General features: G+C 50.4%; 1 protein-coding gene across 5 annotated transcripts; it reads left to right on the forward strand.

The window, feature by feature from the left end:
• Positions 1-173: 173 nt before the first annotated feature.
• KLHDC3 (kelch domain containing 3) lies at positions 174-11,482 on the forward strand. 5 transcript variants are annotated; one of them, XM_044251111.1, is made up of 15 exons: positions 385-1,200; positions 2,690-2,902; positions 3,081-3,257; positions 3,412-3,527; positions 3,749-3,820; positions 3,950-4,163; positions 4,241-4,327; positions 4,459-4,567; positions 4,693-4,766; positions 8,530-8,677; positions 9,592-9,658; positions 9,731-9,835; positions 10,198-10,272; positions 10,381-10,498; positions 10,942-11,482. In XM_044251111.1, exons 2-15 carry the CDS (start codon positions 2,749-2,751, stop codon positions 11,076-11,078), a joined length of 1,653 nt encoding a protein of 550 aa, XP_044107046.1. In that variant the 5' UTR covers positions 385-1,200; positions 2,690-2,748; the 3' UTR covers positions 11,079-11,482. The 5 variants fall into 5 exon arrangements, with proteins under 5 accessions (XP_044107027.1, XP_044107046.1, XP_044107035.1 ...); XM_044251100.1 differs by lacking the exons at positions 8,530-8,677; positions 9,592-9,658; positions 9,731-9,835; ... (1 more) ...; positions 10,381-10,498; positions 10,942-11,482 and adding exons at positions 4,885-4,963; positions 6,019-6,637 and having other exon boundaries at positions 406-674; positions 1,127-1,200; XM_044251092.1 differs by lacking the exons at positions 385-1,200; positions 8,530-8,677; positions 9,592-9,658; ... (2 more) ...; positions 10,381-10,498; positions 10,942-11,482 and adding exons at positions 174-292; positions 4,885-4,963; positions 6,019-6,637.
• Positions 11,483-13,257: the final 1,775 nt, after the last annotated feature.

The following is a 13,257-nucleotide window of genomic DNA, read 5'->3' on the forward strand; positions in this document are numbered from 1 at the left end:
TACCCAGTGACCCTATAGGGGATTTGACACATATACGTACATGCGCACAATCTCCTTCGGCTCCTGCCCACTCCTCGGCCCCTCACGACCCTCCGGAAACCCGTGGACTACAAGTCCCGGTAGGCTTCAGGTACATAGCTCTGACTGCACGTGCGCACACGGCCGCCCGCCGGAAGGACGGAGGCTGGCTGTGTTTATCTAGTTGGGGACCGAGGTGTCGGTTGGCGCGCAACGGGTTCTAGACTGCAGGCAGCGCGAGGACCCGCGGCCCCGCCCCGGCCCGGCCTGGCAGGTAGCCCGGGATGGGTTAAGGGACAAGGAAAATTAGAGGGGCTGGGGTCGCCCATTCCTGGAGCTGGAGTCGTGGGGGAGGGGCCTAAGAGTAATGAGGTGGGGGTGGGGAGGGAACTAGGAGGATGATGGGAAAGGAGGGTGTTAATGGGGAAAGAAGGGCTGGGGGAGGATGGTGAGGAAACCGATGGAGGAGACCTGGTGACTGGCGGAGGCACTGAAGGGAATTGGAAGAAACACTGGGCTATGAGGAGAAGGAGAAGCTGAGGATAATGAAAGAAAAGCGGGGGGAGGGTCTAGTATTCTGGGGAGGAGAGGTTGGGATGACTGGAAGGAGACAGGGATAGCGTCAAGTAGAGTGGGAATATCCCTGGCCGAAAGAGGTCAGTGAATATTAGCTTTTTCTCCCTTGGTGGCTCAGGGAAAATGGAGGGCTGTCGGGGTGGAGCTTGGTGCGGTGGGAGAAGGAAAAAGGAGAAAACTGCAAAGCTCTCAGGAGATCAAGAAAGGCCAGAAACGGGGAGTGAACATGGCAAGAGACCAGAGAGGGGGGGTATGTACGTGAAGAGAATGGAAGAAGCTGGAGAATGCAGCAGTGATGAAGGATCCAGGAGACCCAGAGATAAGCGGGGCCCCTGAGATGGTGGGGGCTTTTCTCCATGAGTTTGAGTTTTCCTTTGAAGAAGCTACGATTCTGTCCACCTTTGGATGGAATTGCTTCTCTCTTCTGTGAATTCCTTACTTTACCTTGACATAGCTGAAGGGGAAGTAGAAACTATGAGGGAAAATGAAAGACTCAAATTCATAAAACCTTCAACCTTCTATCTCCCGAAAGCCCAGATCCAAGATCTGTTGGATTGAGGACAGGAATAATGAAGTGAGAGTGGTTTCCTGCTGGGGCTATTTCAGGTTTGGCAGGCTGGCTATTTAAAGCAAGGGATGGGGGGTTGAGGGAGGTTGAAGCGGGAGGGGGCAGGCAAGCCAACTGAAAGCTGTGTGTCTTTCTTTCAAGGGGCCTCCCTTACTTGCTTTCTCTGTGTCTGAGGTTCTGTCAGGCTCTTTCCTCTGCCAGGACTTCCTGAACAGGGAGCAGATGATCCACTCAAACACAGCAGGTGCCTGCCAGCGAAGGCAATACCAGTTGGAGGAGCATTTGTTTGACAGAGCCTTCAAATGTACCCATTATCACTAGGTTGGCAGGTCATGCCTGGGTCTATTTATTGTCCTGCCCAAGGACATTTTTTGTTTGTTTCCTTTCTGTCTCTGTCTCTCTTTTTAAGAGATTTTATTTATTTATGAGAGAGTGTGTGTGAGCATGATCTGGGAGAGGGGCAGAGGGAGAGAAAGAAACAGACTCCCCGCTGAGTAGGCAGTAGGGAGCCAGCTGTGGGACTCTATCTCTGGGTATCTCAGGACCTGGAGATCGTGACCTGAGCCAAAGGCAGATGCTTAACTGACTGAGCCACCCAGGCACCCCTCCTTTCTCTTTTCTAATGCAACCCTACCCCACCCCCATTTCAGGGATTCAAGTGGGAAAAGAGCTGCTAAAATAGCTTGTGTATCCTTACAATAGCAGGGTTGGGGAAGTAGCAAGAGGGGAAAACACCTCCTCTTCTCCCCCACCCCCTCAGTCCCCAGCAGACACATACCTTTCTGGCTTAAGTTCCTAGTTTTGGCAGGATACCAGGCACAGCTGTCAAAGGAACTTGGAGTTCCTGTGAGGGGCCCTGGATGACCCTGATGACAACAGCTCAGCTTGGCAGGAGTTCCCTATGAAGGACTAACCATCCCTGGAGGTCCCTGCCCTGGATCAATCCCACCCTGTCCTGGATAGGGGGACTATTTTCACTCTAAAGGCCTAAAAGCTTTTCTGCTTTGAAGCACCAATGTCAGCTTTCAGTGGACTGATTGGGATTGGCTGGGCTATTAATAGTCCTGAGTATTTTGAGATCCCTTTCCCCACCTTAAAGAGCAGAGATTCTTAGAGAGGTGGCAGTAAGCGGAGCAGAGCCAGAGAGACAAGAGAATGCACTGCCTTGGGAAGGAGGGTTGGGGGTTGGGGGAGTTGGGGGGTACTTGGAGGTTGTGCCAGGCCAGGGACGCAATGGGGCCTCCATGAGTAAATGAGGATGACCGTGCCGAGCCCTTGATCAGCAGATTCTGAGCTGTCAGTCAGGTCGGGAGTGGCCCCATCCTTCCCTGTTGGAGAACACAGGGCCAGGGCAAACTCCCTGACCTCTGCCGCTCCCCTGGGCTAGGGCCAGCCACCTGAGCTTTGGACGGGTGGTGTGGGAGGGCCATCAGGGTGACACTTGGAGTGAAGGGCTGGTCCTGGGCAGAGTCAGTGAGCCAGACAAAGGCCCTGCCTGAGGAGCCTGTGGCCCTAACTTGTGTGCAGGTAGCAGAGGCAGCAGGCCGTGCCGGGGGGGCATGTTGCTGTAACCAGTGACCCAGGGGATGTTACGGTGGACAGTGCACCTGGAGGGCGGGCCCCGCAGGGTGAACCATGCTGCAGTGGCTGTTGGGCACCGGGTATACTCCTTCGGGGGTTACTGCTCTGGTGAAGACTATGAAACACTGCGTCAGATTGATGTGCACATTTTCAATGCAGGTAAGCTGATGCTGGGACCATCCCTGGGTACCCACATCGGGGAGGGGAACAGGTCGCTGAATCAGGTTTGGTGGTGGTACCTATGGCCAAAGGGGACAGGGGAAAGAATATCTGGTTTGGGAAAAGGTGGACAGCCTGGGAGGGAGCTTTCCAGGGCTGAGCAGAACTGTGCCCACAGTGTCCTTGCGTTGGACAAAGCTGCCCCCAGTGAGGCCTGCCATCCGTGGGCAGGCTCCTGTGGTACCCTACATGCGGTATGGACACTCAACCGTCCTCATCGACGACATGGTCTTCCTTTGGGGCGGGCGGAATGACACCGAAGGAGCCTGCAATGTGCTTTATGCCTTTGATGTCAGTGAGTATGGGTCTCAGAGAGGCTGTGTTTTGCCAAATGATGCCTCCGGGAAGTGGGTGGGGACAGAGGTGGGCTGGGGCGGCTGGGAATAGGGCACCCCAGAGTCTAGGAGGAGGTGTCAGGTTACTTACCTGGCGCCTCTCCTCTCTTTCAGATACTCACAAGTGGTCCACACCCCGAGTGTCGGGAACAGTTCCTGGAGCCCGGGATGGACATTCAGCTTGTGTCCTGGGCAAGACCATGTACATTTTCGGGGGCTATGAGCAGCTGGTACGTCTGGCAGGAAAGTAGAGGTTTAGTGTGGGAATGAGAAGGAGAAAGGGAAATTGAGGGTGGCGGGATAGGAGGCTTTGACTTCTTCGAAGGTTTTGAGGGGGACAGGTGGAGGGTCCCCTCCTGATGGGGCCACTCCCGACCTGATCAGAGTGGTCAGAGTGACCACTGATCCCATATTTTATTCCTTTCTTCACTTCCTTTCTCTTCCCATTCAGGCGGACTGCTTTTCCAATGACATTCACAAGCTGGATACCAGCACCATGACATGGACCCTTATCTGTACAAAGGTCTGCCCTTTCTTCTTTCTCCCAGATCCTTACCCTCAGTTGAAGAAATCATAGGAAGCTCAGTGAGAACAGATCCCCTCCTAGGCTCCATGTTGACCCCCTCCCTCTCATCTCTCTGCTCCTACCCAGGGCAACCCTGCGCGCTGGAGGGATTTCCACTCAGCCACAATGCTGGGCAGTCACATGTATGTCTTCGGGGGACGTGCCGACCGCTTTGGGCCATTCCATTCCAACAACGAGATTTACTGCAACCGCATCCGTGTCTTTGACACCAGGACTGAGGCCTGGCTGGACTGTCCCCCAACTCCGGTGCTGCCTGAGGGCCGTCGGAGCCACTCAGCCTGTGAGTGTCTGTTGGTTCCTGTGGGGTCCCCCTTCCCACCCTCTGTCCTCACACTCCACATTTTTCTCTCCTTCCAGTTGGCTACAATGGGGAGCTGTACATCTTTGGTGGCTATAATGCGAGGCTGAACCGGCACTTCCATGACCTCTGGAAGTTTAACCCTGGTACAGAGCACTGCCTTTAGGGAGAAAATGAGGAGCAATTGATGGGGGAGGGAGGAAATCCTGCGAGAGTCGGAGTGGAGAGGATATCTAGACTGGGTAGGTATTCAACCTCCATATCAACTTCTCTTCAGTGTCCTTTACCTGGAAGAAGATTGAACCGAAGGGGAAGGGGCCATGTCCCCGCCGGCGCCAGTGCTGCTGTATCGTTGGTGACAAGATTGTTCTCTTTGGGGGTACCAGGTTAGGAGGAAAGCAGGGAGGCCTCAGGGAAGGGCCCAAGTCTGTGACTGCATGGGAGGCATTTGAGCGACAGGGTCTCATAGATAGTCTCTCTTCCTTTCTTCATTTCTTTTTGATCCCCACAGTCCATCTCCTGAGGAAGGTCTGGGAGATGAATTTGACCTCATAGATCATTCTGACTTACACATTTTGGATTTTAGTAAGTACACGTATTCCCAGAGTGCTGCTGCTTCAGGTCCCTGGCTTTGGGTGGTGACATTAAGGAACGAACCCTTTCCTTGGCTCTGACCATCTCCATCTCCCTGACTTCTTTAAAGGCCCTAGTCTGAAGACTCTTTGTAAACTGGCCGTGATTCAGTATAACCTGGACCAGTCCTGTTTGCCCCATGACATCAGGTACAGTGAGTGGTTGGGGGAGGAGGGCTTGGTTGAGGGTGAGCAGGCAGCACAGGCATGATGTGGTGAGCTTGGCCTCAGTGTGGAAGGGAGAGAGGTTTCTGTTCTGCTGGAGATGTAGTGTACTTGTGGAGAGTGAGAGGGAAGGAGATTGAAAATTATCAGGTGGGTAAATAATAGGGGGAAAAAAATCAGGTGTTTCAAACCAAGCTCAGCAGCATCACTTCTTGAGTCTCGAGCCTATTTGGTGTTTTTTTTTTTTTTTTTTTTTTAACATGCTGAGAAAGTTTGATTCAGTCTTCAAAGTTAGCTGCAAAGTACCAACAAGTTTAGGAATCTCTGGATCACACTAGTTACAGAGTTAAGGGTGGTCCTTCCTAGGTACTTACCTTTGAATCCCATTCTTAGGTCCAAATCAAGCACCAAAAGTTATTTGGCTATATTGTGTTTTTTTCTGGGTCATTCTGGACACTTCCCTCTCCTTATATCAGTTAAGTTTAAGCTGAGAGGGTGTGTGTTCAGCATTTAGTGACACAGTGTGCAAGGCATAAGGAGGAACTTGGTACATCTTTGTAGAGTGATAGAATTGTCAAAAAAGGGGGAAGAAGGGATTTTTATGTGGTGAGAGGGGCGGGGAAGGCTTCTAGAAGCCCAGGAGAGCTGAGTCAGGCCCTTAAAAAGGATAGGAGTGGAGAGCAAAAACAGGCATTCCTGGTTGGGTCTGAGCAGAGGATGAAAGGTAGGTTGGGAAATTTACTGAGCTGTGTACACAGATGTTTTTTTCCAGGTGTTGGGCACAAATGCACTTAAATAAACATAGAGAGGAAGTCTACATGAACTTGCAGGTGGAGGAGTGGGTGATACTGGATTTGGTGGTGGGTGGGGCCCGATTGTTGAACTTCTTAGTAAGGTCCTAAGAAGGTAGGTGGCTGTGGGTGGTTGAGCTTTAGGATGTTGAAGGGACTGATGATGTGTTCATAGCTTTGAGCAATTCTGGCCTTGGGGGTGGAGGCTCTCCCAGCTGTCCTTTCTGCCTGTCATTGTTGGCCTTCCAGGTGGGAGCTGAATGCCATGACCACCAACAGCAATATCAGTCGCCCCATCGTCTCCTCCCATGGGTAGGAGAAAGTTGCTGCCGCCTCCCTTCCTGAGCCTGCTATTGTCTTCACTGCCCCTTCCCATCCCTCACCTGCCTGCCCCTTTGGACCCTGGACTCGGTATACCTCTGCGTGGAGTTGTTGGACTAGAGGTGTTTCCTGTGCTGTGAACTCAGTGGGGAGCTGTAGGGGGGAGGGCGAGATCCCTCCCCCCTTGGGCCGAGGGCCCCTTCCCCTTGGTGCTCTGTCCCATACACCTCCTTCCAACTGCTCCTGGGCCTCTGCTCTGCCCCAGGCCAGCCAGGCTCTGCTGGGAAGCGAAGGAAATGGGGATAAGGGAGAAGCAAGCAGTGTCTGAGCCTCAGGAGCTTCCCCCACACCCTTGTTTCCACCCCCTCCCCCGCTTGAGCCATGAGCATCCATTGGGAGCTGAGAGGAGTTGCAACTGTTGCCATGAAACCTCCTTCTCCCTGACCTGGGGAGGAGAGGACCAGCAGATAATCCCACCTTCCCTGAGCTGTTGCTGTTCCCTGACGCTCCCAGCCAGCTCAGATTTTATAAAAATGAATTAAAAATCTCCAAACGTGTGATCTGTTTTGTTAAGTGCGTTGGGTGGGGGTGGATGACAAAAGCTTGCAAAGGGGTAGGGCGCTGAGGTTCTAGCTTCTCCGCCAGGCGCAAAAGGAAACAAAAAACCACCAAGGCCCAGACCTTGTGCCTCTTGAGCGCGGAGTTCAGCGCCACGCGACAAAAATGCCGCAACATTATCTCGAGCGGCGCCCACCCGCCCGAAGGTCGGCCCTTTTCAACCAACGAGTTGCGCAGACGCGGCCTCCGGGTGAGGCCGGAAGAGGTGGGGTGGGAGCCGTTGGGGCGGAAGTAGTCCAGTTCGGAGCCGGCGTGTCCCGCGAGCCGATGCCGAGGGACCGTGTCAGCGTGGCGGCGGCCGCCGGGCCTCCTCGCGGTGGCCGGGGCGGCGGGGAGGACGCCGGGGGCCTGCGGAAGGGTGAGGGCCGGGTGCGGGGGCCGAGGGACAGCGGGGCGCCGGGGACGGGGAGAAGGCCAGGGGGCGGTGCAGTCACCGTGAGACTGCGAAGTTCTCTGAAGGAGCCGCTGTAGGGATCGCCGCCGACGCTTTGGGAAGTGAGGGGGCGCTTCCTGGGTTAGCAGATCCCGGGCAGTTTCTGAAAAGGAGGATGCGGGTTTTCCGCAGGGAGAAGACGCGTGTGTAAAAGTACGATCAGGAGACGCATGGGTTGCTGGGGAGGGGTCAGTAGGTCAGTTTCACCAATTTCAAAAACATTTGGTGAACATCCACCCTGTGGACCTGTTCCAAATGCCGTTCTAGCTGCTGTAGTTACATCGGTGAATAAAGCAAACAAACTGTTCTGGGGCGCCTGGCTGGCTCAATGGGTAGAGCAAGATCTTGGAGTTGTCAGTTCAAGCTCCGCACTGGGTATAGAAATTACTTAAAATTTTAAAAAGAAATCCCGTTCTCTTGGAACTTACCTTTTAGAAAGGGTGACCAAAAAAAAAAAAAAAAAAAGTAAATAACGTTAAAAGCAACAGAGCATGGGACTGTGTGTTTTTAAGGGTGAATCTATGATATGTGAAGTATATCTCAGTTTTTAAAAAGGTTTATAAGGGTTTTGGAGATAGAGAAGGTCTCACTGAGTCGGGGACGTTTGAGCAATGGTTTGAAGGAACTAAGGGAGCAAACACTAAATATATTTGAAGAAATCTCCCAAGCAGAGGCAATATCAAATGCAGAGGAACTGAGGCAGGAACGTAGACCTTTTTGCTCAGGAACTGCTAGACCAGTGACTGGAGAGGAGTGGGAAAGAGATTACTAGGACATGAGATTAGAGATCACAGCGGGGGGCTTTCAAACTATTACAAGGCCTGTAGCTTTTACTCTGATCAAGAGGAACCCATTAAGGAGTTTTGAGTTCTGGACTGGTGTGATCCATAGGGTATATGTGTGTCAAAGAGGTGGGAGTGATGAGATCAGCTTTGCATTTTAGATGCCCCTGTCAAACCTGAACTGGAAAACCTAGCTTTGGGAGGAGACAGAGGCTGGGAGACCAATTAGAAGATGAGAGCACTAGCTAAGGTAAGAGGTGCTGAGAATATGAAGCCAAGCCCTGGCAGTGGTCACTGAGCAAGGGAGACACGCCCTATGGGGAAGCCTGTGGAGGCATGATTCAAAAGAGATGAAAAAGAAGGGACTGTGGCTTGACCCACCTCCGGCCTTACAGTTCTTAGCCAGGTGAGGCCCCAGGTGGCTGGAGTGTTTGGGAAGTTAGGTGTTGAGGTAGCACCATTACGATCTGTGCTGCTTGGGGCCTGTAGTGATTGGTCTGATGGGGATGTTGGAAACGGTTAGCTACCTAAGGAAAGAGGGTGGGATGAGGTCCCTGCAGCTGGGAGAGGCTGTGCTGAGTCATGTCCTCACCTCTCCTTCCACAGACACATCTAACATGTCATTTGAAGAGCTGTTGGAATTGCAGAGCCAAGTGGGGACTGAGACATACAAACAGTTGGCAACTGGAAACAGTTCTAAGAAGCAAGGTTCTAGACCACGTGTCCAAAATGCATGTGTTGCAGATAAGCACAGGTGAGGAGCAAGGCCTGCTCCAGGAACTGGAGCATACCTGGGACCTTGAGTAGGTGACTGAATTCTTAGGTGGGAGGCCTTTGATCACAATTGGAAATGCTGGGGAGCCTTGTGACTCTTGATCTCCACAAGAGCATGTGTCTCTTGATCTCAGGGTTGTGAGTTCGAGCCCCACATTGGGTGTGGAGATTACTTAAAAATAAAATCTAGGGGGTGTGACTGGGTGGCCCAGTCAGTTAAGTGTCTGCCTTCGGCTAAGGTCATGATCCCATTGCCTTGGGATCTAGCCTCACATTGGGCTCTCTGCTTGGTGGGGAGCTTCCTTCTCCCTCTCCCCTGCTTGTGCTCTCTCACTCACTCTCTCTCTCCCAAATACTTAAATAAAATCTAAACAAAAAAATAAAATCTGGGACACCTGGGTGGCTCAGTTGGTTAAGCAGCTGCCTTCGGCTCAGGTCATGATCCCAGCGTCCTGGGATCGAGTCCCACATCGGGCTCCTTGCTCGGCGGGGAGCCTGCTTCTCCCCCTGCCTCTGCCTGCCTCTCTGTCTGCCTGTGCTCGCTCTCTCTCCCTCTCTCTCTGACAAATAAATAAATAAAATCTTTTAAATAAATAAATAAATAAATAAAATAAAATCTGGGGCACCTGGGTGGCTCAGTCAGTTAAGCGCCCAACTCTTGATTTTGGCCCAGGTCATGGTCTCAGGGTCATGAGATTGAGCCCTGCATCAGGCTCTCACACTGGTCATAGAGCCTGCTTAAGATCCATTTCCTCTCCCTCTGCCCTCTCCTCACACACATTCTCTCTCTCTCTGTCTCTTTCTCAAAAAATAAAAAAATCAGAAAATAAAATCTTAAAAAAAAAAAAAAAAAAAGACTGGAGACCCTAGATTTGTCCTTTAATTTCTCCGTAGGCCTCTGGAAATGTCAGCCAAGGTCCGGGTGCCATTTTTGCGTCAAGTTGTCCCCATCAGTAAGAAGGTGAGGAAGAAGCAGGAAGAAGTGTTTCAGGGGAGAAGGAACAGTTTTTTTATACTCTTGTTTTCTTCAAAGGTAGCCCGGGATCCCCGCTTTGACGATCTTTCAGGAGAATATAATCCTGAGGTGTTTGACAAAACCTACGAATTCCTGAATGACATCCGAGCCAAAGAAAAAGAGGTTTGGAACATGAGACAGGCTCATGGGGATTCCGAAGGGTAGGAAACTAAGGGACAGGTTAGAGAGTCAGGCAGAGGGGAACAGGGAGCATAGGGGTGGGAAGATTTATTTCTCCTTAACTGATTAACTTCCCTAATTTGCTTTCTGTTTTCAAATCCTGGCTCATTAGTTGACTAGCTGTGTGACCATTGGCAGGTTCCTTTACTTCACAGTTTTCTGATCATAAGAAGAGGTAATAATAATGCGTATCTCAGTGTGTCATTTGCATTAGCATATGTGAACCTCTCAGAATAATGCTTGGCACAGAATTTCAGTTGACACGTACAGACTGCTAACCATCGTGTTCCTTTTGCCCTGTGGAGCTGGTGAAAAAGCAGTTGAAGAAACACCGTTCTGGGCAGGAGCAGGAGAAACTGCAGCAGCTGCTTCAGAGGATGGTGAGTGGTTCAGACTGCAGGTGGGCGGTGAGAGCAGCTCGAGGCAGTGGGGGTGGCTACCGGGCCCTCCTGCCCACCTATCTCACCCACCTCCTCTTTGCTTCTCAGGAGCAGCAAGAACGGGCACAGCAGGAACGCAAGCGGCAACAGGAGCTGCGCCTGGCCCTGAAGCAGGAGCAGAGGGCTCGGGCCCAGCAGGGCCAGCGGCCATACTTCCTGAAGAAATGTGAGTGGAGCACAGCTATCTCAGGCTGGTTGCAAGGATGGGCTTGGGCAGCCATAGAGGCAGCATGCTGTGTTGGAGGTCTGTGAGCTCCCTGAGGGAGGCCAGAAGGCAGGATGTCATGGGAAGTTGGAGGAAAGCAGAGGTGGTAGGCAGGAGTTATTTGTAACTATTCTCATACCCCTAAGTATAGATTACAAGCAAGGAGGGTTGCTTTTATCTCTCTCCTGCCTCCCCTCCATATGCTACGCCAGGCATAGAGAAGGAACTCACAGTTGGTGTAATAGATAAAGCAGAGGATCCTAGAACAAGTTCACGTGCTGCACACGCCTGTGAACTCCAAGCAAGTCATGCATGCCAGCATAGTGGTTGAGAGGTATAGACCTGGGGAAGGGGAAGGGTGCCTCCTCCTTTGCTTACCAGCCTTCTTTCTCCCTGTCCTCTAGCTGAGCAGCGCCAGTTGGTACTAGCTGAGAAGTTCAAGGAGCTGAAACGCAGCAAGAAGCTAGAGAGTTTTTTAAGTCGAAAGAGGCGCCGAAACGCAGGCAAGGACCGGAGACATCTCCCCTTGAGCAAAGAGTAATAAGGAACTGTCCTGAGCTCTGCCACTGTGAGCCCAGTGAGAAATGGATCTGTGGGGACAGACTTTGGCTTGGCCTGTTCTGGTTCTTTTCCATCCAAGGGCAAGAATCTTAGCCCTTAAGCTAGGTTGGCTCAAAGACGACGACTAGAGAGCTCTTGGACTGCTCCAGGGTTGGACAAAAAGAAGAGCAACTCAGCCTTGTGCTATGCCACACTTCTCTGTTTGGATCTGGTTCCTCATGTCCTCATGTCCTCCCATCCTTGCTTTAGACCAATGATTGTGGTATAGAAGAGAACAGGCTAGTGAGTGATCTTAAGGCTGGTGAAGGTCATGAAGTCTGTGGATGGTTCCTAGAGCTGGGACTTTATTTAAGAGCGAATTCATAAACATTCCTGTCTCTCTTCTTTTTTTTCTGCTTTTTTGGTGGGGTCTGTGAGTGGCCTAGAACAATTGTTTCAGTGGGCCACTAGTGCAGCTGGCAGGGAACAAAGAAGGCTCCCACAAAGAAGGAAGTCAGACCAGAAATCTCTCCTACTTAAACCTCAGAAAACATAGTCATTGAAAGAGCAAACCACTCCCACAACTCACCTTCTTAGCTTTGGTTTTGGCTATAAGGAGAGGTAGGGGGTGAGCACAGAGTTTTCTCCAGTAATGTGTAACCACAGCCGGCTCTTAGTACTGTTTGGGTCTAGAGTTCAGACTACCTGTGTAGACTGGAAAATCCTCAAGCTAATAGTTTAGTTTGAAGTGGTCTCAGGTTGGAGTGGTCTCAGGTTGGTAGTGCTCCCAGGCACCTAGCAGAAGCAAGTATAATCTTCTCTTGAGATTTGTATTTTAAACCCAAACCTCAGGGAGTTTCTTAAGATAAAATTTGAAGAAATGTGTGCTTTCAGTGAAAATACAAAGCCACACAAGGAAAGAAATCACCATGACAAAGAGTCATTAGAAAAAATACACAACAGAATCAGACCAGCAAAAACCTGTTAGAAATATGAAATACAAAACATAGGAACATTTGGCTCAGGATGTTAAACGTCCAACTCTTGATTTTGGCTCAGGTCATGATCTCAGGGTTGTGGGATCGAACCCTGTGTCCTGCTCCTCATTCAGCAGGGAGTCTGCTGGAGAATCTCTCCCTCTCCCTCTGCCCCTTCTCTCTTTCTCTATAAAATAAGTAAACTTTTAAAAGTACAAAATACAAAATATCTTGCTCGTATTTAAAGAAAAAGTATGACTAAAGAAAAGAACATTTAAAAGGACCAAATTGGGGGGCGCCTGGGTGGCTCAGTGGTTAAGGCCTCTGCCTTTGGCTCAGGTCATGATCCCAGAGTCCTGGGATCGAGCCTCACATCGGGCTCTCTGCTCAGCAGGGAGCCTGCCTCTCTGCCTACTTGTGATCTGTTTGTCAAATTTTTTAAAAAATCTTTTAAAAAATAAATAAATAAATAAATAAAGGGACCAAATTGGTTTGATAAAAAAGTAAAGCTTTTAAAAATTAACAGTATACCATTTGCAGTTAGAAACCTTATGGTTAAACAACAGATGAGACATACCTAAACTGGAAGTAGATCTGAAGGTACATAGATGGAACACAGGGATGTAGAGAAATGGAAACAGAGGAAAAGAGGTAAAAAACATGGAGAAAACAAACTTGGGAGATAGACTAATGTGATCCATACAGTCAGAATTCCAGAGGAGAGAATATTTTAAAGACGCTGGGAATTTTGTAGCATTGAAATTCATAAACCCTAAGCCTCAGAAAGCCCAGTTAATTCTAACTGGGTTTGATGGTGGGCTCAGTCGGTAGACCAAGTGACTCTTGATCTCAGGGTCATGAACTTGAGCCCCATATTGGGCACAGATTTTTTTTTAAATTGATAAATCATAAGAAATTAAAGGATGTTTGAAAGACATCTAAAAAGCAGCTATCAGGAAAAGAAAGAATTAGAAGCTAGGACATCTAAGGTTTGATGCTTCTCGAATGGGGGAAAAGCTGTAACTGATGACTGAAATGTGAGATGCACATACGGTGCTTGTCTCCCTGTGACTGTAAGCTCAGGAGTGAAGCTACTAGGATAGTTTCCCTTGTCCAGAGGGATCCAGTGCTACAGGGTCCCTGATGTCACATGTGCCAATCCTCCGTTAGAGCCAAAGAGCAGATTCTGGCTGATAAAAGCAG

The sequence above is a fragment of the Neovison vison genome, chromosome 1 (assembly GCF_020171115.1).
Source record: "Neovison vison isolate M4711 chromosome 1, ASM_NN_V1, whole genome shotgun sequence".
NCBI classification, from domain to species: domain Eukaryota; kingdom Metazoa; phylum Chordata; class Mammalia; order Carnivora; family Mustelidae; genus Neogale; species Neogale vison.

What these genes read in the sequence shown, in the direction of transcription:
- KLHDC3 (XM_044251111.1), top strand. Translation starts at nt 2,749, where the DNA reads ATGTTACGGTGGACAGTGCACCTGGAGGGCGGGCCCCGCAGGGTGAAC. An exon ending in TCGGGGGCTATGAGCAGCTG is followed by an intron (nt 3,528 to 3,748) that starts GTACGTCTGGCA and finishes CTTCCCATTCAG; the next exon opens with GCGGACTGCTTTTCCAATGA. An exon ending in GTTCTCTTTGGGGGTACCAG is followed by an intron (nt 4,568 to 4,692) that starts GTTAGGAGGAAA and finishes TGATCCCCACAG; the next exon opens with TCCATCTCCTGAGGAAGGTC.